The sequence below is a fragment of the Mesitornis unicolor genome, unplaced genomic scaffold, assembly GCF_000695765.1.
Source record: "Mesitornis unicolor isolate BGI_N332 unplaced genomic scaffold, ASM69576v1 scaffold12675, whole genome shotgun sequence".
Taxonomy (NCBI): Eukaryota; Metazoa; Chordata; class Aves; order Mesitornithiformes; family Mesitornithidae; genus Mesitornis; species Mesitornis unicolor.
This window is the reverse complement of record NW_010187859.1, coordinates 14,733-37,588: the sequence shown is the minus strand read 5'-3', so window position 1 is coordinate 37,588 and position 22,856 is coordinate 14,733. Positions and strand designations below refer to the sequence as shown.

The following is a 22,856-nucleotide window of genomic DNA, read 5'->3' as shown; positions in this document are numbered from 1 at the left end:
ATGAAAATACAGATTAATTTCTTCTGTGCCACGCACACCAGAGGACTTTGATCTTGGAAGAGGCACTGAGATACAGTGCCAGAATCTAACACAGACTATCCCTTTCACGGATGCACTGAGAGGGTTAGTACAGCACAGATGCCATATATCACCACTGAAGAAGCCAGCATAATTCAGGTTGCCAAAAGATACACTGATGTAGACCCCTGTACCAGTAGCAGTTACAAAAAACCTAAAACAAGACTTACATCTACCCTCCCTAACCCAGCCCATTCCTTTGCAGTGCTAAGGGACAAATACCATGGATTAACTTTGATGCCAACACTTCTATAATACCATTGGATTTTGCTGGTTCACGAAAACAGTTTAAGCTTTCCAGCAACCGTCACCAATGTCATGTGAGATGCAAACATCCCCACGGCTAGTTCCTTGAATTTGCAGAGCTGGAGAAAAGGCTGTCCCACTGAAGTGAATGGGAATATGTCCACAGCCCTTAAGAAAGCAAGAGCTTTTATCAGCCTCTTTATAATTGGCCATCCTTCTAATCTTTTTGCATCATTAACCCCTAAATTAAACTAGAATAGAGATGGGGCAGTGAACAACCTCCTTCCAGGCCAGTGCTGAGCACACTTTTCTTATCCTTATGGAAAAGCTTTGCTCTTGAAACACACAGAGTAGCTTCCAGCAACTGAAGTGTCCAGTGCTAATGACACAGGCTAGGGGTTTAATAGGATTAGATTTGGTCTAATAGACACTGAAAAAATTGAGACCCTTCAACCATAGAGGCAGCTGCTGCCTAACAGCAGAATTGCCAAAAATACCTCTGCAGGTAAGTTTGCATCAGTTAAGCTGACCAGATGCATTAAATGCTTGCTGTAAAATATGTCCAAAAATGTCAGTCAGCTCTGCATCTCTTCCTAGTTAGCTGGGGAGAAAGAAAATAACAATGGCAGTAACTTCTTGCCTGAGAAAATTTGAAACAAAGCCTCCAATTTGTAACCAGCAGGCTAGTAGGTATATTAAGGAGAAATTCTGTCTTTTTCTCATTCAAGTTTCTCCAAATTATAGGAAAAATTTCAGTGTTCAAAGAAAGAGCAAGTTGAGGAATATAAGCCAATAATCTATTGGTAATGGTATATCCTTGCCTCCACTCCCAGCTTGAATTAGTATTTAATTTTTGACTCTTCAGTAAAGTAGAGCCTGCAGCACAAGTTTCTTCCATTAGAGTTAAGTCAGCTCTCAAAGTACTGCCTTATGCAGGTGTGTGTGCTCTCAAATTAATAGCAATCAACCTGAGAGCAGAGGCTTCTGGATTTGAACATGAACAAGCACAGAAGGAAGAGGAGCTATCTTCCAGGCAGAACATGAGAGGTAGTGTTTCTAAGAGAGAAGGTAGGAGTGCTGGGATGTGAAGTTTGTGGGAAATGTATTTTAGCATCTGGGTCAATAATTGGCTGTGATTCCATCAGTGAGATGTGTAAAATTAGGTAAAATCAGACCAGGAACCTTCATGACTTAAAAACATAAGCTGTGTTAAAGCATCTTTGAGGGTCTTGCAGCTTTGCTTCCACTGTTCCTAGACTTAAAAAACACATTTGGGCATTCTTTCCCTGTGGTCCTATGTCTTGAGTAACTTAACCAGAAGCGCAGATCAGGGTGAAGAATGTGTTTGTATCTACAGCTAGGAACCAGGACTAACTGTAAAGTTATTAATGTTGAATTGTTTTGCTAATACAAAGTTGATTTCAGGCAACACATAATCCCACTTTTAGAATGTACTGAGTGAATCTGGCTGCTTACCAGGCTTTGCTTCTGTGTTCTGGGAGGGAGGTATATGGTTGCTCTGATTGCCTGAGTAAGTCCAATGCAAAGCCATGCTTCGACAGACAGTGAGTTGAACAGTGCCTTGAGCCTTGCGCAGCAGATCTATAACTGTTTGCCGTGGCAGACCAGACACAAAAGTCTCATTCACCTGAAAAATACAATTATATCTACTTCCAGACTCCTGTAACAGAAAGCCTTGTTTTTCATTGCATATCCCAGCACCGAGCAATCTTTATATAACTTCTTTGTGATTCATGTGTCCTCATGCCCTCCCATTCCAGTAACTCGTTTTACCTCTCCTCTGTACTTCTTTATACCGTGGTTGCTAGCAGTACACCACAAAAGTATACTCTGCATCTCTTCTGAGACGCTATGAGGGCATTGTTTTCCCCACGCTTCAGATGGAAGGTGAAGGAGAGATGAAAGTAAATGAAACATAGAAAAGCACACAAAAACGCTGAAACTTCTGGAGGCCGGAATTAAAAATAATTTGGGGTTTAAAAAAATATATGTTATATTAAAATGTGGTTAAGATAGTAAGATTTAAAATAAAGATTCAAAAGCTCTAATTCCAGTGCTTTTTGCTTGCCTTGATAATACCTAACTGGTACTGATGATAGGTTACTCCCAATATCCTCCTGGTTGGCTGTTACATGCACACTTGGTCAGTTAACTCTTGTTTCCGTGATTTTTTTTCATGTGTAATCCTCACTGGGCACAGTTGCACTATGGAGTAGTTGCACTTTGCTGCTTGCCCTGCTATACTGGGTCTGCTTCTCTGTTGGAGTGCCCAACAGCCACCTCTGGCTGTCGAGAGGCCCAGTCCCACAGGAAGCTGAACCTCTAGACAAGGAGTGAGGGGGATCCAGGACAGTCCCCTGACCTCCAGGAACTGAGTGACACCATCTTCAGATCTGCAGTCTGCACAACCTTTACACTGAACAGAATGTTTATTGTAGAGTAATTGGAGGAAATGTAGGCCAAAACAATGGAGAAGCAGCATTACCTTAAGTAGGATGTCACCAACTTGAAGCCTTCCATCTAGGTCTGCAATGCTGTCCGGGCTGATGGCTTTTATTAGGATAGCCCTGCCATTTCTTCCACCTACTAGTGCGAATCCTAGGCTTCCATTTTCTGCTTTTTCCAGTTCAATCTTAATAATGAAGTCCTACAATAGAAAAGGATGCAGCATAAAGTGGAGTTTATTCAGGGCTGTGGGTTGTTCGCATTTTTAATACAAAAGAATCCCCTTATGCTTCACAGTCATCGTGGCTAATGTAGAACAGGTGTAATAGAATATTATATACAATAGGAAAACTTATTTTCTTGAATAGGTGTATAGAGCCTCCAGTGATTAATATAGCAGCTGCATGTATGTATCAGAATGAAAATAGTATATACTTATTTCTATAATATTTTTAAATAATTGCTAGAGGAGAAAATAACCTCTTAAGATCAAGGAAACAGGTACTTTTGTAATTCTTTTATAGCATATCAAATACATCACCTTCACTGATAACTAAGTCATTCTTATCTCCAGCATGACAGTAATGCAGTACATACTTCATTCTTTTGTTCTATAATGAAAATCTTGCAACCCACCATATCCATCTGTTTGGCTTTGGCACTTCATTCAGTATTAAAATCAGCTTTTTTAGGGTCAAGTATTATGTCAGAAATAGCAGCAACCTAGAAATTTTTATGACTTGCAGCCTGACTAGTTCCAGTGTTGCAAATATCATCCTCAGAAATTATTTTAGCAAGTTGAACAGATAAGCCATCATGGATTAAATGGTGTGGAAGAAGCAGTAATAGCGATGACTTAAAAGTGAGAAAATTGTTCCCATTTTTCTGCCAGGTTGGAGGTCTAATTTCATCAGAGAGCACCCTCTTTTTGCAAACGACAATCAAGAGAAAACTATTGAATCTATTTCTATGAAATACAAATCTCAATGTGGGCAATTTCAGTTTCACGCAACGTTATTTTCCACGTGTTCGCACAACAGAAGTGATGTTTGTGCTCGTAAGAATTTTGAAGTATTGCATGTTGAGCATGGGAATTACTTCTGTTTTCAAAGAACACACCTGTGAATTCATCATTTCAAAAAGGGCATTGTTCTTTCCAAATTCAAACCTTTATGGTTATGTCAGTGCTCCATAATACTCCAAAGGTTTGCAGTCATTTTACCCTCTTTTCAAATGCCCCATCTGAGGATTTCAGAATGAAATGTACTAATCTTAGGTTTCAAAGATTGTTGTGAAAAATCCTTCACAATTACAGTTACACTTATTTGCCCCAGAGTTCCATGCTGTGACATTCCATATCCTTTTCCTGTGCTACCTTCTTTCTAAGCTAAGGATGAATCTTCTAAGCTGCTAAGAATACTATAAAGACCTAATTGAGGGGCTATGTCGTATGAGTTGTGTTTATATTCCCAAAATAGTGATATTTTACATTGAAAAACAGCAATAGAAGAATCTGCCCCAGGAAGTGCTCAGCCCATGTCCATGAATGCTGAAGCAATCCAGCACTTCACAGGATACTTTCCAAATACATTACATTCATATTTTCAAAGAAACTGGAGAGGAAGCAAATACAGTAAATACCAATATTGAAAAAGATCTCACTCCATGCAGCTTACTTCACTTGATGGACTCTCACACCTGATGAAGTTGCCACTTACCTTACATTCTGGAAAATCAGGAGTGTTTTCCTGAGCACCACAGTTTGTTTCCTCCAAATGTTTCTCTGTGAAAAAGCAGACAAAAATTTTTACACAGTTGTACTGGTAAAATGTTGTATAGTGTAGCATAAACTTAAAATCATACTCAGAAACATAAAAGACATTTTATATTTGACATGTAAAACACACACACACACAAAAATCCTGTGGACTTATATGGGCTTACACTCCTGAACAATGAACTGAGCCTTCTGTTCAATATCCCTGTAGACTTTTTACCTCCCAGGGAGCAGGTTCCAAAACAAGCTTTAAAAGCTGCATGCTATGGGGTCAGAGACACCAGATGGACAACAGGTAATGAATAAATGTTTTCTGCAACTCTGAAGGAGGCAGTTTTGTTTATGAAGAATTAATCTTTCCCAGGTGCTGCCAGTACCACCTACAGATTTATTTTCTTTCAAGGAGAGGGCCCAAAATTTCACAAACCTTAATGGAAAATGCTGAGTTCCTTACCATGTTGATGGAGCAGATGCTGTTCTTGGGAATTCAGGTTTTCATCTGAGAAAGAAATATTTGATTTCTCTGTCTCAGCAGGTAGCCCTAAAAGCACACATGGAAGTTTGTTCTGACAGGCCTCCTGCTAACCTTCATATACACAAGGGAACGTAAACTCTGTGCTTAGATTATTAAACAAAGCATAAATATGCAATATTGATACTATATGAAGCAGTTTGAGACACTTACTACTGCATTATTGAGTTTGCCAGTTTGCAGAGTGATATAAACAATTCTGTCATGAATTGCATAGATATTTCATCACCAACGATCAGAGATCAGACTGAGTCATTCTAGACATGTGGCAATGATCAGGCAGAGGAAGAAGCAGGATGTGTTAGTGTCTGCAGAGATGGATATGTAAGCAGACAGTGTGCATTTCTTGACACTGCCACCTCCACCCACCCACCCACCTCTGGTTTTGGGGTTTTGCTCTATCATATCTTGATGTTCTTAATTGACTTCCACAAAGTGCTCTTAATATATGGATTATAGAAAACGGTAAGGTCTGTTGTTAAAAAAGCACCCTGTGCTATTTGCAATTTTAGTAGCATTTTTGTGACTAAAAGAGTCTATAAAAAAATGAAGGTTTGCTTCCTTAATAGAAAATTATTCTAGATTTATCTATAAATCTATCAGAGAGAATAGAAAACAGAACACCAAATACCAAATTACCATAGATTTTTTAAATGCCTTATAAAAGGAATGAATCTTGTTTTATAAGAGAGGCAGGTAGATCCGATCTGATAATCTATTTTGAAGGTGTCTTGAGAAATCTTGGAATCTGCAAAGCTCACGGAGCAAGGATGTGTAAGCAAAGTGGTACCAGAATATGCATTGGTTGTGCTTTAGTTATACCACAGTCACTGAGAGTACATATAACTTACATCTGTGTCTTGTAATTAATTCAAAGCAGCTTGTTCTTCAGTAGGTGAAATAAGCTGCTTCAGTTTATAAAAACAAACACATGGCTGATAGTTGTAGAGTAGGAAATCTGTAAGTAGCTTGACTTGGAATCATTTCTTCAAGTAGCCATATGCCAGTATTCAGGTAAGTGTAGGCATATGCGCCATTCTGGTTAAACGGTTACTTTTTCTAGGTCATCTTTTCATGATTAATAAAAATCAAGATATCCAGTCAGGTAAGGTAAATGGTGGGTTAGGCTTCACTTAACATGCATGCAAATGTACTCTGGAAAGTATTACTTGCATAGCTAACACAGTTTCTATGCAGTGATGTAGACACGATACCTGTCCTCCTTCACCTCTGCTTGCTGAGACTCCCTCTACTGCTAGAGCAGTTCTGGTCAAGTCTTTGTAGTGCAGATGATTACTGAAGTTTTGTAGTATTAAATACTGTCTCCTGATAGGAATGTTCTTATATTAACTTAAGGGATATTGGTGCTATCTGTTTCTGAATTTCTGTAGATCTATTGATAACAGTTTAAAAAGTTGGTCTAGATGATGAAGCTGTGGCTCATATTAAACTGTGGCTCAAAAAGTGCTGGAAAACACCTTAGAGAATAGTTTCAATCAAAACAGATGCTGAAATACGAGCATGTGAAATTCCCATTTATTAGCAAATTAAAAAAATATAAATTGACTATGCAAAATGCAAGAAATTGTTTTTTACAGATAACTATACAATTTATTTATATCCTTAAAGAACGACCAAATTTCCTGCAGACCCTTAGAATGGCCATAACAGAAATACTGAATGCCAAGTTACAATCTGTTAATAATTTTAAAAATGCAATGAATTAATACCTTATGCTCATTTCCAAAATCAGAAGCAAGTTTTGAACTAAAAAACCCAAAAAAGATTAGCCTTACTTACTATTTTCCTGCTCTATAGGAACCACTGGATTGCCATTTCTGGGGACAGAAAAAGTGAAACGTGAGCCATTAAGAGCTGCATGCTTTGTAAAGCACATGTGAAAATTGTTTTTAGAAAGTCAGTTGTCTAAATTGTAGTTGCACTTCTATGACTTTGTTAATGGTGCTTTCCTAAAGAGCATTTATATCAATGTATAAAATATTTGCCTGTATTTAACAACAGTGAAACATTTTATTTGAGGGAAATAAAGAACATGTTAAAACGTCTGTCCCAATACAGAAATGCTTTGTGGTACATTTTGAATTCACTTTTGGCTCCTCCCTATAAAGTAAGAATGATTTTTTTGTGATTTCCTTTACGCTATTTCTCTTTATCTCCTTAGACTGTAATTCTTATGATCAGGGTGTGTTGCCTCCTAAGTGCTTGTATGGCAAGAAGTATAATGAGGCTGCAGTTTCTTCATTTGCTAGCCCAGTGCAAGTCAGTAAAGCACTGGTAAGAGTTTGAACGGCATTAAGACAGCTGTGACAGACACACCATTGCTAACTCTGGTTAAGTAACTTAGTCATTCGCATACTTTTGGATTGCTATTTGACTGTCCTTCTGAGATCTGTGGAAGCTATTTCTGTACCAGACCAGGACCTCTGCTGATGCTTTGTCAGATGGTAGAACACAATAAATCTAAAATGCAGCCACGAACACATGGGGGATGTTCTTAACTTGCCACAGATTAAATGCCCCATTTTAAACACCTTTTTAAAACACTTAGCTGTTGGAAGTAAATAATAATTTTCCATCAGAGGTAGTTTCTTGCCTGTAGTTGTGAATCTGAGAATGTATGGAGAAGGCTGGCACTGGTGTTGGAAGTAAAAAGAAGATTTTCCCTGGAGAACAGGATGACTGAGAATGGTGGCCAGCCTCACAGTTAAAGGATGTAGATTTCTGTTTGAATAGTGAGGTTTGAAGAGCTCTCATTTGTGTTGTTCGTGTCTACACGTATTCACTGTGTTAGTGGTAATTGCAAGGAGTTAAGGTATCTTATGGATGTCATCTATCAGGTTGCAACCTTCAGAACTTTGAGGTAAAGCATTTTTCTTGTAATTTGTCTTGGTTTTATTATTTGACTTGTTGATGTAAAATTTAGAAACCTGCCTTAACAGTAGGATTGAGAATGGGTACGCTCAGATTTACCTTGTCAACTCAGATTTACCTTGTGGCTTTGATTTGGACATTCTGGGTGGCAGCTTCACACACTCTCACTGCATCATCCAGGCTAATGCCCTCAGTCCACAGTCCACAGATGTAAACAATCTGATCTCGTGGCTGCAAACTGCCTTCCACACTGGCAGGAGAGCCAGGCACTATCTCTAGCACATAAATACCTTGTAACTTGCTTCCAGCTCCTCCTGTCAGCTTCAAGCCTAGAATAATGCAGAGAAAGCATCTTTTGTGGCAGCGTGCTTTGATTTTTACTGTGATTGACATATAGCCTAATGGAATAGATGCGGGTCATGGAAAGATAGGCTTAACAAATCACCAACATTACAAACAACAGTCTTGCCCCAGTGGGACAGGGTATAAGAGCTGGACTGCGAGAGTGAAATGCAATTAGATGTTAAAAAAGTATGGAAAATAATTTAAATTGTATCATCCATCTCTATGCTTCAGCTATTCCACAGAGATCTATTTCTCGTGATGTTGAACAGCCATTTGAATAAGACACTTAGCTGCATAGCGGTAACTCCCTCGTTACCAGAGTGTTTAAGTGCCTTGGAATCTTTAGAGTGACATAGGGAATGGAGGCATATGACAACTAAGGAGATATCTACACAGTGCAAAACAGAATCATGTAACAATATTCAAGCAATATCCAAACAAGCTAGTTTCTGAACTGGAAGTAGGATGTTGGAACTGAACAAATATAGCTATGCTGTTTCCTGGGGTCTACAGGTTTATCTGTGTGTAGTACTCGCCACATTCTGCAGAAATACCAAGATACTCACACTGTGGGGATTTCTTTTACCCATTATATTGCACAATGTAGATAAAGCCTTTTGTCTGCGGTGAATCAAGGATTTGAGTGGAGGTTTTCTGAACAGCCAACGATTGACCTAACCAGTGGCTCATCCTTCTTTGTTGTTTGTTGGTTTGGGTTTTTTTTACTTTTTATTTTTTCCTTTCCCTCCAAACAGATCTTTATATGTCTCAGCAGATATATGTTAATATCTAACTACCATCAACTTCTGTATATCAGTATCATGAAAATATCAGATTGGACATCTGCCAGAAACTTCAGCTGATAGAGTGATAGTACAAAGATAATTTTTCCCAACAATCTTCATCAGTCTAATAAAGATATATTAGTCTTCCCTTTAAGGCCTGGACCAGAATAAAGGTCTCCCTTCAGGTTAGAGATAAGGAGGAAGTTCTTTACTGAGAGGGTTGTCAGAAGCTGGAACAGGCTGCCCAGGGAGGTGGTGGAGTCACCATCCCTGGATGTGTTTAAAGAGCAGGTAGATGAGGTACTTAAGGATATGGTTTAGTGGGTAGACAGGAACAGTTGGACATGATGATCTCAGAGGGCTTTTCCAACTGAGTGATTCTGTGATTTTGTGATTCCTTAGTCGTGGGTGATGGAGGAGAGCATAAAGGTGTCAAGGTCACTCAGGATCATATTGATCCAAGACCACAGTTGCTTATGGTTATCTTACAATTACTGTAATCCCTGTCCAAAATAGTATCCGTAGTATTTACTACACACCTAGTTGTCCATTGGCACCTTTTGTGAGAGTAATTTCAGGAATCTCATCTGGCCTAATAGAGGGACACGGATCACTGTCAGCACGACCAACCACAAGGTGCAGATCAGGAGGAGAGCTTTGCAGTAAAGTCAGGACCTCATTGCACGGCAAAGATGTGACATCAATTCCATTCACCTAAATGACAAACCAATAAAATTATGTCATAAATCTCACTGAGCATCAGGTACTTCTCCCTCCACTCTAAATTTTGCATATGAACTTAAATGAGTTTTCTCTTTTATGTTACTGCTTTTCTGTGGTATTTCATGTCAGTGAATGCAACAGTTAAGATTGCAGTAAGATTTCTTTTTTTGATCTTTTATTTTTCTGAATGCGGAGTTTTTATAAAAATAGCTCTGTTTTCTTGAAACTCAAGGTCTTGTAGCAAAAACCAAGGAAGCCAGCCTAATGCAGTAATTGAAGATGAACCATGCTGAAAATAGGCTTATTCATATGTTACAAAGGACGTAACTCCTGCATCCTTTGTATGTCATCTATCTTATCACATTAATTAACTTTATGTCATTTAATTGGGAAGGCATTTAATGTCTCAGTTGTCTTTCATTGCTGCTAGATGATACATGTTATTTGCCTGGTCATACAGTCTATCCGATCTGAAATTTGTTCTACTGAAGCCAGCAGAATTGCATTTAATATATGATTGATTTGCGCTTGCATGCCTAAATATGTGATAAACTGGACCCCACGGAAAGAAAAATACTGAAGCTAAATGCCGCTGATCTGCAAATACTCTCTCTTCTGTATAAAGTCAAAAGCTTACTGTACCATAATGATTCTGTCTCCCCTTCTTAGTCTTCCATCAGACAGTGCAGGGTCATTCAAGATTTCATCAACATACAGGCAGTTGTCCACTTTGTTAAAAACTACAGAGAATCCATAACCATTGTTCCCGTACTTTGTCAAAGTCACAAAGATCTCCATTTCCTATTAAAATAAGCACAAGATACATTTCATGTAGGCTTTTCTGTTGCTTTATTAACATGTTCCAGTATGTTTTATATACAGATAGAAAACAGTTCCTTAGATGGTATAAATAAGAGCATACATAAGCGTTTCTCTGATCTGTCACTGCCTCATGCCACAGTTAATTTTACTTCTTTTTACCTAGTGGAGCTTCATGGTGATTGACTGATAGGGCCTAATAAGGGAGAGAATGCCACTGGAGACTGGAATTTCGGTATTTGAAATGTGTAAAGAAAAACTTGGAGTCCTTTGAGCTGACAAGGATTGCAATAGTAGGGTCCAGAGATTATTCTTTCAGCTATTGCTGTCTCACTGAAGGAAATGGCTGGGCTTCAGTTTTGTCCTCAGTGTTCTCAAATTAGTAAGAATTCAGAGCTCATTAGTATCAGCAGTAATGCAAGATGTTCAGCATTTGGCAGGACTGAGCCCTGTATTTTGATGAGTAATTAGCACAAGGATCATACTTGCTTATCAGCGCATTACAGTAGTATCACTATAACAAAGTGATTTTCCACATGTGTTTAAAACACGACAGAAAAAACCTAAGTAGCTGACTCTAATTAATTTTAGAGGTTACTAGAGGGCTTTTAGGCCTTTGTACACAGGGAGTAATACTGCAGAATGCTGGAAATTTGACGAAATAGTAAGTTGACAAGAGCAAGGAGATGGCCTTAAGGAAAACAGTAAAGAATTCTGGACAGCTGGGAAAAAAGGAAGGTCTGCTTTGCTTGAAAATTGTGGACATTCAGGAAAGTAAAAAAAAAAAAAAAAAGCCATGCAGAAATAGCATAGATAATGAGTTAAAATTAATGTTTAAGTACGCTGTGTTCTTAAAGTTGTTTCTTTTCATATTCTACCTGTTCATAATCTGGTGCTTATCACATACCCTAGTACAATCTTCCTTTTCTTCCTTCTCTTCCTCTAGTTCGTCCAAGTCTTCCCATTCCTTGTCACTGTCATGTGTCTCTCTAGCGGGCAGGGATGAGGAGAAAGGACCACAAACACGTGGCTGTGGGGTCACCATGGTTGAGGAGAGTGTCTCGGAGCTTCCTCCCCGTGAAAGTGAAGTCACAGACGTTGAGCTGATAGTGAGATACTCTTCATCAATAGGGGTTAGAGAGAGAGTTTCAGGCATACATTTTGTGTTCGATAGGTCATCATCACGCTTATTAAATATGTGGCTGGAAAATAAAAAGATTGCAGTGCTGGGGTTTTCCTCCATGTGCTTTATTAGATGGCCACTGAAAAGGCTACTGCTTATACACGACCTTATTTTAATTTTTACTGAAGTACTGGTTATGGTATTAAATTGCTGTCTGGGTCCTCCAGTGTTACTATAAGAATAAATAAGTAGTCAATATTTTTCAAAGATAGTTAAAAGATTAAAAAGCCTTCAGAATTTAAAAACAGCCTGCAAAATCTTGCGCTCCTTTTTTAGAGCATTAATTAGTGCTTTGGTTGCTTCTTGAAAAGAATAATGGGACAATTCCTAGACCATTAATTATTTCATCTGCCATAAACAACTTAATTAACTTATCTGGGAAGTTGTATGCATATTACAATACTACTAGAATTTTCATATTTGCTTTCTTTCTTGAAAATAAAATGCCAGCCACATCCCTGGCTCCTACAGATCTTTCCTTGCTAACTAAAGCACAGACCAGAAACATGAAATACAAAATTATTCCCATCTCTCCATCAAAAATACAAGTCCTGACTTCTCTTCGTAAGCCTGTTTTTATTCTTATGCTTGCCTTGAAGCACAAGAGTTGTCCTACGGAAATCAATAGATTTGTTCGATTACTTGAATTAAAATTATTATTTCTTTTATTCCACTATATTGGAGACACAGTATTGAGCGCTTTTAATGTTCAGGCCTGAACTGTAATCGTATGTGTTGTATTTAAGATAGTTTTGGATGTTGTCATTAATGAACTCTGACAGACTACTATAGCATTGTCTCCCATGAAATTTACCATTAAAGCTAATAGAAATGCTTGGTAACACATTTTTTAAAAGCATGTGTTTTCATCATATCAATCTTTATTGAAATATTGCTAACCTCATTCATCTTAGAAACACTTAAAATGGCATAGCTTTTCTTAATGCTTCACACAGCAAAGACACCATGCCATTTCACATATAACAGTTACCTGGGATCTTTACTTTCTGGTAGAACTGAACTATGTCTGCCATCTACCAAGCAAACACACACAACTGGAAGGAACACAAATTGTGCGTCTTGTGTGAAATCATAAAAGATCCCCAGTGTTAAGCTCTTGTTTTAGAAGTTATCTATAGTCAGAAGGAAAGTGTGAAGCAATGTAGCAAAAGAGGCATTTTGGCTGGATATGGCTAGTAATCTTTGGTGGTATTTTTGAAATACTGATGAAAATAAGAAAAACTGATGTGCTCATGCTGGATGCCCTTGGTGAGGGAAGCAAATCTAGTCTGTTAGCTTATATGTGAGGAGGGAGGAAATGAGAGACTGACCATCTCCAGTAAGCACAGCAAAGCTGAAAAGGAAGCTGACTGTGCACTAGTAGCTAGACAGCAGGTACCTACAATACCGTGGAAAAAGACTGTGATAATTAAAAGAAATGTTTAAGGGTAACAGCAAATGCAGTCTGCTACTTTCTTTTGGAGAAAGGAAATAGGAAGTTCAATGAATGCTGGAAAATGTGAGTGTCACAGAAGCAGTCACATGCTAGTGGAGTGCTGACTGATCTTCAAAGCGTATGAATGATGTTCAGCAGAGCTACACAAGCTCAAGGCAATGAGCCAGAAGCGGCTTAATCATAGCACAGCTTCTATCCCATCTCTACATCACCATTGTTTCATCTGCCATAAACAACTTAATTAACTTATCTGGGAAGTAGTATGCATATTACAATACCACTAGAATTTTCATATTTGCTTTTTTTCTTGAAAATACAATGCCAGCCACATTCCTGGCTCCTACAGATCTTTCCTTGCTAACTAAAGCAAGGAGTCTTGGTCCTGCAAGCCCATACATGAGCTCCACTGACTCAGTCGACTTGCTTTTGGAGTCTTGTGACCCTTACACTTGGACTTCACAGGGGAAAACTATGGATTAAAGTTTTTCAAAGATTCTTATTAGTGGCAGTGAGAAGAAGAGTGAAAGAAATTTGCCATGTGAAACCCTGAGCAGAAAACTTTTAAAATTCGTATCAGATGATTTCTACATTAGCATGAAAAGTTTTGAGCAATCTTCATTAATCAAAAGGAATTCCTCTATTAATGCCTTTGTCCTTCTGGGTTGTTGGTTTTTTTTTAAGTTTTCAGCTGGGAGGATCATTTAAACTGAGATCACATTTCAAACATTGTTTAAAATGCATGCTGTCTTAAACTGCTCTGGCTGCCTTTTGAAAATGCAAAAGCTGAAACTAAATGATACTAAGAATGTACCAAACAAAAACATTTATTTCAGAACTTCCTTCTTGGGAAGAATCCAAAACATTTCTTGGAACTGATATTTTCCCACAAGAAACTTAGTTTTGTTGAAACTGTATCTCTTGGCAAATGTGTTTGCTACAGACGTGTTTCTGCTGGTTTTATTCTCAGAGTTCAGAAGCATAGATGTAAGCAGGAGCTTCGCTCATAAATGTGAGTGAAGCTTCTGCCCCCAAGAGAGGGGAGCTAAAAGTATGCATTGCCATTATGGTCCCACTTCACTTGCAGTCAGTTATCGGTGTGGCTCGCCAGTGACTGTGTCTGGTTCTGTGCTTGATGAACGTCAAGAGTAACAAAAGAATTTCAAGTGACTTTGTGGAGAAATAGAAATGAGTTTCTAGATAAAAATCCTAAAGCTGTAAGATTACTAAAGCTTGTATTTTCACTAATCCTTTCTGTTCTGATAATTTATGTTCTTTTGCACTGGGAAAAATGATTAAAATGGAATGGATGTGTGCTGTGTGCCAGTGTCTGGTATATCCAAAAGAGTGTAAAAGGAGGCTGAGTCCATTTGCACTGTATTTTATTGTATAACTCCTCTGGTGGTTCAGTGCTTCTATTGGCTTCTGAAGACTGGAAAATAACTTTTTTTTTTTTCCTCCTTGATCACAGTTTGTCTTCTGAGCTTTTTTTATTTTCTCTGAAAAAATTTGAAATTAAAAGATCATACAATAAGAAAGAAATTTTTGGTGCCTATTTAAGTCAACTCTGAGAAAATTGAAATTAAAAGATCATATAAGAAAGACTTTGATTCCTATTTAAGTCAACAAGAGTCTTTCAACTGATTTCAAACTGCAGCCAGCTTCAGCTGAGCAGCATAAGTGATTACAGTAGCGCAGCACTCGTACAACTGTCTTGCAATGCAGACTTACACAAAATTCTAATAAGATGAGAGTAAATAGAGACAGCAGATTAGGATAGTCAGAATAAGATGGTAAAACAAAATTTTCAGTCATCAGCAGTGTTTAGAAGCTGATAGCCCTGTACTTAAACTTAAGCCATTCACTTTCAAAATTCTAGGTGCCAAAGGAAAGGCTGCAGAGCAGATTTCAGTATTCCTTACCTTTTGGCCCATCCAAATTCACATGGTGAGTAGCACTTCTGCTTCACTTCTTCCTCTAGGGAATGGAAGACCTCAGAGCTGGCAGCTTCTTGATGAAACTTCCAAAGATACTTATAGAAACTTTCCCTGGAAGTCATAAGTTTCTGTATGGGCTTCTCCTGAAACTCAGCTTCCTGCTCTTCATATGTTGAGCTGTCCTCTTCAGGAGGCTCACTGAAATCTGCTGCCACTGGAGAATCCAGGCAGTCTTCAAGATCTGGAGAAGTGCTACCTCCATCACTGGTAGACTGATCCATACTCTTTCCTACCTCTGTACTGCCTGGAATTTCTGCCACAAACTCCTTAATTGGAGATGGAGCTGGAGTCTATCAAAAAACAGAAAGGTTAGTGTGACTCCTTTTTTATTGCCCACATTCTTTCTTTTTAGAACAAAGTAATTTGAAGAGGCAATATCAATAGGCATCTGAATGTGAAAATACCAAATAGTAGCTGGAAGGGAGAGTAAAAGATACAGGGAGGTACCTCTCACTAAATAACAGCTTTGTCTTTATGCTTATCTTCCACACTATTCAGTAGCTGCAGCTGGAGAACTGCTTCACAAGTTCACACTTCCCGATGAATTATTTGCTAGAAGTGATCCCTTTTTATTTCTTTTCATATCATGCCTCAACTTTGTGTCTATATTCTCTTCATCGTGTAAAAGTGGCTTTCAGGTTTGACTCCAGTGTGACTAACCATAGAAATCCGCCAAGGACACATTGCAAGACAAGAACAGGAGTCAGTTTGTTATCTGGATATGGTCCTGACCGTCATTTCTGTCTGCCTGTGAACAGCGTTTATATATCCTGATGTCATGGAAAAAATGAGTGCTCCAATCTGCATGGAGCAAGAGTAATGCAAATGCATGTTCATTATAAGAGTACTTGTGTATGTCTCCATGAGTTGTGTTCAAGAAGCAGCAATAATAGTGCTAGCACACCTAAAGGCACTGTTTTAGTCTCTGCAGTCTCTATTATTTGATGAGATTTTTTTCCCCTGCAGATTCTGCTAACTATCAATATAGAATCATAGAATCATAGAATGGTTTGGGTTGGAAGAGATCTTAAAGATCAACTAGTCACAAAGGTGAATAACCATTTGAAACCATTATTTCGTTTATTTAAGTTTATTAAGAGGTAGCCTGGATAGGAAAAGTTCTTTATTTTCCTCTTGCTTTTGGGAGTAATATAACTACCTCAAGCCCACGAGTTATAAAGCAGTTTCTCACTGAGGATCTAGTAAAGCATTTTTAGAAGCATCACTAGGAGATCTGTTTGGGTATGTGCTGCTTTATTCCAATGACAGTACTGCAGTTCAGAAGTTGTTGGACTGGTATAAAGATGGTTCACATCTGTCAGATTTCTATTATTTTGATTGCTATGGAAGAATAAAGTTGAACTATAAAAGTTGACTTGAAGATGTGCATGGGAAGAAATGGAATAGAGAGCCTTGGAGAAAAGGGAAGGTTGGTTTGTTCAGGACTGGATAGAAAATGCAGTAGTGTTTTTCCAGGTTTACAGAAGCAAGTTTATCGACAGAAGCTTTGCCTTACCAGGGCACTCTGCTCTATTTCTGGAAGAACGCCTTTTGGTGGTCTGCAAAGCAGCAGTGTGACTTCTGGAGGAGCTCCTCTCAACAAGTGCAGAACATCCTAAGCAGGAAGAAGGAAATTTAGATTTCTTATGGAATACATTCTATAGTACTTATCATTTTACTGACTGGGATGAAGACAATTTTTATTGCAAATGCCAAGTTTCTAGTATTTGTCCCTTTCAGTAGACTCTGGGGTCCAAAATTAACTACTGTACGATTGTCATACTAGTGGACCATAGTTTTTATTTGAATGTGTATCTAAAGTCAAGTCAGTTCTGTTTACAAGCTCTTGTTCCACCGACAGACACATAGGTTTAATTTAATTATTTTTCTATTATTGAAGAAAACAGGATTTTCAGACGTATTTATTCAGACTGCATGTGGCGGGGACACATCTTCAGTCGATTATATCAGCACAGCTCCACAGACTGCCATGCTGACATAATCAATGGGAGATTTTCTCACAGCCCCTCCTTGACATAACATCTATTCAGTGGCTTTCAGCGGCTTTCAGCTGCAGTGGGAGTTGGAATACTTAATCTGGGAGTGGGGAGGTGAATGCTGTACGCCAAAACACCCTGTCTGCCCTCTGCACAAATGGACTAAAAAGGCTGTAGGTCAGCAAGACAGTGCTGGAAAAGTGCAGACTCCAGGTCAGGGGAACAAAAAACCCCCAAACTAGTACAGTTACAGCACACACACCTTCCCCCCACCTCTCCATGTGTCTAAGACTTACGGCACCTTGTCTTTTGCCCTAGCTTTTTATGATACAAATGACCTGTCAGTGGGAAAATTGCATTATTTCATCATTTCTATTTGTTACCAATTTTATCTATTCAGTATTTATTCATATGCAAAACTCAGGGATTTTTCATAAGGTGAAAAGTGTATGTTAAAAAAATAAATCCACATGTAGTCCTTTTTAACCATTTGATTTCTTCATGTGAGTATAGAATTTCTCATTCTATTCTATTCTCTGTAAAAAAGTTACACTGACATTACAAAGCACAAATGACCACAGGGAAAAATTGCTCTGATTATGTATAGCAGCAACAAAGATGCCAACTAATTAACAACTCGTGTGCATATAACAATAGATATAGTAGTAGAGAGTTATAAATCAACTAGTGGAAGAAATTATCTGTCAGAATTCTGTTAGGAGGAAAATTATCAATAAGAATTCTAGAGAAGAATCCTACTTACAAATCAGATTCATTACGTGCAAATTTTGACTCACTCTGGTGATAATTATGTTTAAATGCAGTTTCATCCCATTATCTTTACGTTACCCATCTGAAGTCCTAGTGATAGTACTGCCTGGTACCTGATACAAGAGTCCTTGAACAGGCTTCCCATTCACAGCTAAAATGATGTCTCCGACTTCAATTTCACCATTCTCTTCAGCTGGCTGCCCTGGAAAGAGTCTCTTGATCCTGACAATAGTTCCTCCGAGGTGTTCACAAGCATCTCCTTCTGTTTGCAGAACACTAAAGCCAAGTCCTCCAGAATTCTTTGTCAATTTGACTTCAAATGTATTATCTGTTCAAAGCAGGAATTGCAAAAAGAGTGGGAGCTGTGGCATATGTACTCCCTAGGGAGCAGATGTAAATTATACCTTCAGCAGACCTTTTCCACATGTGCTGCAGAGGCAGATCTTCTGATACAAATGGAAAAGAAGGGTTTGGTGCTTATTTAACTTATGCAAGTCCTTGAAATTGCACAGGCAGAATGGGGAGAACTGGATTCTATCCTACTGCTTTTTCACAGACTTTATGCCATCCGGTACAAGCTCATAAAGGAAAATGCCTTCTGTACCAACATAAAAACTTTCAAATGCTATCCTTTTCTGACATTCTTAGAATCATAGAATGTTTGGGGTTGGAAGGGACCTTTAAAGGTCATCTAGTCCAACCCCCCTGCAGTAAGCAGGGACATCTTTAACTAGATCAGGTTGCTCAGAGCCCCATCAAGCCTGACCTTGAATATCTCCAGGGATGGGGCCTCCACCACCACTCTGGGCAACCTGTGCCAGTGATCTACCACCCTCATGTTGAAGAACTTTTTCCTAATATCCAACCTAAATCTACTCTTTTCTAGTTTAAAACCATTACCCCTCGTCCTATCGCTACATGCCCTAGCGAAGCTCTTCCCCAGTTTTCCTATAGGCACCTTTCAGTCATTGGAAGGTTGCTATAAGGTCCCCCTGGAGCCTTTTCTTCTCGAGGCTGAACAACCCCAACTATCTCAGCCCATCTTCGTAGGAGAGGTGCTCCAGCCCTTGGAACATCTTTGTGGCCCTCCTCTGGACACTCCAGCACTTCAGTGTCCTTTTTGTGTTGGGGACACTAAAGCTGGACACAGTACTCCAGGTGAGGCCTCACCAGAGCAAAGTAGAGGGGCAGAATCACCTCCCTCGATCTGCTGACCACGCTTCTTTTGATGCAGCCCAGGATGTGGTTGGCCTTCTGGGCTGTAGCTGCACATTGGCGGCTTATGTCCAGCTTTTCATCTACTAGTACCCCCAAGTCCTTTTCCTCAGGGCAGCTTTCCAGCACGTCATCTCCTAGCTGTTGGGTAGATCTTACTGTTCTGTAGCTGCCTGATGTTAGTTTGGGTCCTGCACTAGCCCGCATAAGCTAGAATCAGAGCTACTGATCTTTCCAGACAAGAACAAGAGACTAGCCCTTTCCCAAATACCATACTTCCAGCTGACCCCCATTCTGCTAGGGATGTTGTAAAGGAGTAACTGCCTCATGGGAAAGTGTGATTCAGACTTAGTGTTTATGAGACAGCCTTACAGTAAAATATAACATTTATTTGTTGGCTAAATTTAGTGAAAGTGCCCTTCTGCTTTTAAGAAAAGAAGTGATGGCAGTCTCCAGTCCTGGCCCTGGGGCAGCAGTTCACCCTAGCTTTATCACTGACACAGCATCAGCGGTTGTGCTGGCACTGCTGTTTTTGGGTAACAGACTGGCAACAGCAGCACAGCTGCTTCCTGCCTGAGAGTGCTGTACAGACAGGGACGTCCCCTGGCAGCCCTGTCTCACGAAGGCTGAGAGATGCAGTATTTATGTCTAGAATAAATTCTAGCAACTGGAACTATAAGTGCATCAGAAATATTTTTTTCTGAATTGATTTTTGATAATGCCATTAATAATGCACATGATATTTCATTCAGTATGCAGTTTTCAGCACGGCAACGTCATAGAATTATTTTCATTCATTTCTTTCTTGCACTTTGTAAGAAGTCACCCTGAGTTCCTTTTTTGTCACTCACCATCTGTCAAAACACAGCAGTCCTTGGTACCATCTGTGAAGGATGTTGCCACAGAAACAACTGCACATTGGTCCTCCTTTCTGTTAGCAGTCACGCATGGCTCTGCCAATTGGTAGTTTCCCCTTTCTAGAACCAGCTTAGCAATCTAAAACAGTAATGAACAGGTTCCAGTGAGATAGTACACAGTGAGCCCTAAGTCTTTTTACTTTTCTTTATAGGAAAATGGGGTTGGATGGAGGAGTGGAGAGGTGGAGTTCCTTTTGGCCCAGCTTTGCTACTGTGCTTCATATTAAGTGCTATTTATTCTACTGAGTATCTTATTGAGCTCTGCTGTTGTACAAACCTGGCCAGATTTCTTAAGGTGTTCCACAGCCTGTTTGTGGGTGATGCCACAGAGACTGATGCCATCTACTTCCAGCAGACGATCACCTGAGGCAAAAGAAAACAAAAAAACCAGACAAAAAAGAGTCAAGTTGCTTTCAAGTTCAAGTTTAGTGGGTACAAACCTTGAGGCAAGCCACTTTGCAATACATCTTCAAGGTTACATGTGTCAAATTACGTTACTTTGTATGAAAGCAATACTGCTTGTTGTGAAGCATTCTACAACTAGCACTTAAAGCGTACCAGAGGATTCTGTAAGTAAATGCAGTGACAGTATGTGGTTATCACAGCAACAGTGGAAGTAGATGTTAGTCACTAGCCTGATGTGTAGATACAGAGTAACTGTATGATATTGGTATGAGGCTCCTGGTTTTTCAGTGGGATATCTACAAGTAGCACAGGGACAGGCTGAGGAATGATGGACAGCATATTACAGAATCCCAATTGTATGACCTCCAATCCCAAGTGTGTTTCATTGACCCTGTGGCAAGCGTTCCACACAAACATTCTGCAGCCAAGAGTCTTATTGCCAGACATGTTACCTATCTTTATTTGCCCGTCCTTATCTGCTGGTCCCCTGGGAATAATTGACTTCACGTATATCCCGCCGTGACGTACACTGGTGTTAATTCCACCCTGCAAAACATATGGCCAAAGATTAGAGTGGAGTCTTCACGTGTTCTTCCTGTGATACAAATCAAAGCGACTTACACATGCATTGTAAAGCAACTGCTTCAGGAATTACTTTTTTTTTTTCAAATATAGGAAAAAATGGAAAGAGGATGTTACTCCTAAATCTTATCTAGTTGTAATATACTTCCCTAGGCAGTAATCTTGTTTTGTTTTCTCAGGAAAATGCAATGTATTTCTACATGGCTATATAAAAACATTTACTAAATGTGCGTATTTTTTTCCCTATGCTAACATAAAGATGGGGTTGCATCTTTCAGGGAGTCTCTAGCCCAGATTCCAAACTATGCAATATCCATTCAGCAATTACTAATCTTTCAGACAATATATAAAGCATGGACCTGTACTTGCGCAGCCACTTGAGAGCCCGCAGCTCAAAGGAATTTCAGATTAGCTTAAGAGCCATGTTCTGTCCATCTACATCCCTCGACCAAATTCAGATGCAAAAGCAGCCCTCAGTTTCTCCTGCATGCAATGAAATGGCTGTTGTTTCCCACACCATTTCAGCAAGAACAGTAAAGACATCTCATCCTAGATGGCTAAACTCAACTTCAATAGCCAGAACAAGGAATTACTATTCAAATGTGGCAGATAGTTTTCACTGCTGCCTTCTCTATTCCTCTAAAGATACAGAGAACTCAATTTCCCTATGTTTGGAAATAAAATTGGCTAGGACCCTTTCTCTTGCCTTCTGAGTAAGAAGCATGGCATTTCTTGAGTCCACACAGCTAAACTTTCAAGCCCCCAGCATGGGATGGCTTCTGTTATACTGCTTGTTGAGACACAGGCCAAAGCCATATCAGGGACTGTCACAATTTAACACTGCTTGTGGGCCACTGCCTGAGCCCATGTCATGGTCCTGGGTAATCTGTAAAAAGACAGAGACTTTGAGTTCCAGGAGCTCCAGGGGAGCAACAAAACCAGTCATGGCTTGCAGGATTCTTTGTATCACTGCATTTTCTAGGGGTTCTGGGTATACCCCTCCCTGACCAAACTCTGCTTTCAGTGGTCGGTCTTGCTCTCAAATTGAGTAAGGATGAAAAGGGCTTGTACTGCCACCTGCTTTATGCCAGCACACTTCTTTCATGAATTCTGCAGGCAAGAACTGGGGAACAAGCAGAGCCTTTATGCTATGCTTTCTCTGTCAATCAATCAGACACTCAGGTTTGAAATGTGCCATGCTAACAGTTTTTGCTATCAGCCTATTTTCCATCTTTGTTATACATAAATTCACTTCCCTATGTGTTTCATGGTCATGTAATAGTTTGACAGACACACTGAAAGATTAACAGTAACACTTGCAGTCACACTTATTCCAAAAGTCCCGTCTTCTTTAACAAGCTCCACAGTATAGATTTCCTTTGAGTTGGTTTCAGGTGGAGATGGTAAGTGTGAAGAATCAGCTTCCTGTCTCAAAAATATAAACACTAATGAGACTACAGCATCTCAATTATAAAGGGGAGGAAAGGAAGGGAAAAAAAGGAGATTGTTTCTAGAAGATATAAAGGGTTTCATCCTGGAACGGTACAGTTTATATCCCTGACATTATTTCAAGCTTACATTAATGTCACTCAAAATATAATGTGTTCAAATGTGCATAAGCTGCATATAGATAGGGAGGATGTATAATGGTAGGAAATTGGGTACAAAACGTT

General features: G+C 39.3%; 1 protein-coding gene across 1 annotated transcript in view; it reads right to left on the bottom strand.

Moving 5' to 3' along the window:
* FRMPD2 (FERM and PDZ domain containing 2) overlaps positions 1-22,856 on the bottom strand; it is a gene marked incomplete at its 5' end in the record, with an annotated part of 39,990 nt that overhangs the window by 2,987 nt on the left and 14,147 nt on the right. Inside the window, 15 exon segments of the mRNA XM_010185610.1 lie at positions 1,801-1,972; positions 2,831-2,992; positions 4,509-4,573; positions 6,900-6,937; positions 8,110-8,320; positions 9,661-9,835; positions 10,487-10,645; positions 11,571-11,865; positions 15,222-15,586; positions 16,813-16,911; positions 18,178-18,392; positions 20,131-20,275; positions 20,474-20,559; positions 21,054-21,147; positions 22,504-22,608. Coding sequence (XP_010183912.1) covers positions 1,801-1,972; positions 2,831-2,992; positions 4,509-4,573; positions 6,900-6,937; positions 8,110-8,320; positions 9,661-9,835; positions 10,487-10,645; positions 11,571-11,865; positions 15,222-15,586; positions 16,813-16,911; positions 18,178-18,392; positions 20,131-20,275; positions 20,474-20,559; positions 21,054-21,147; positions 22,504-22,608 — 2,386 coding nt within the window.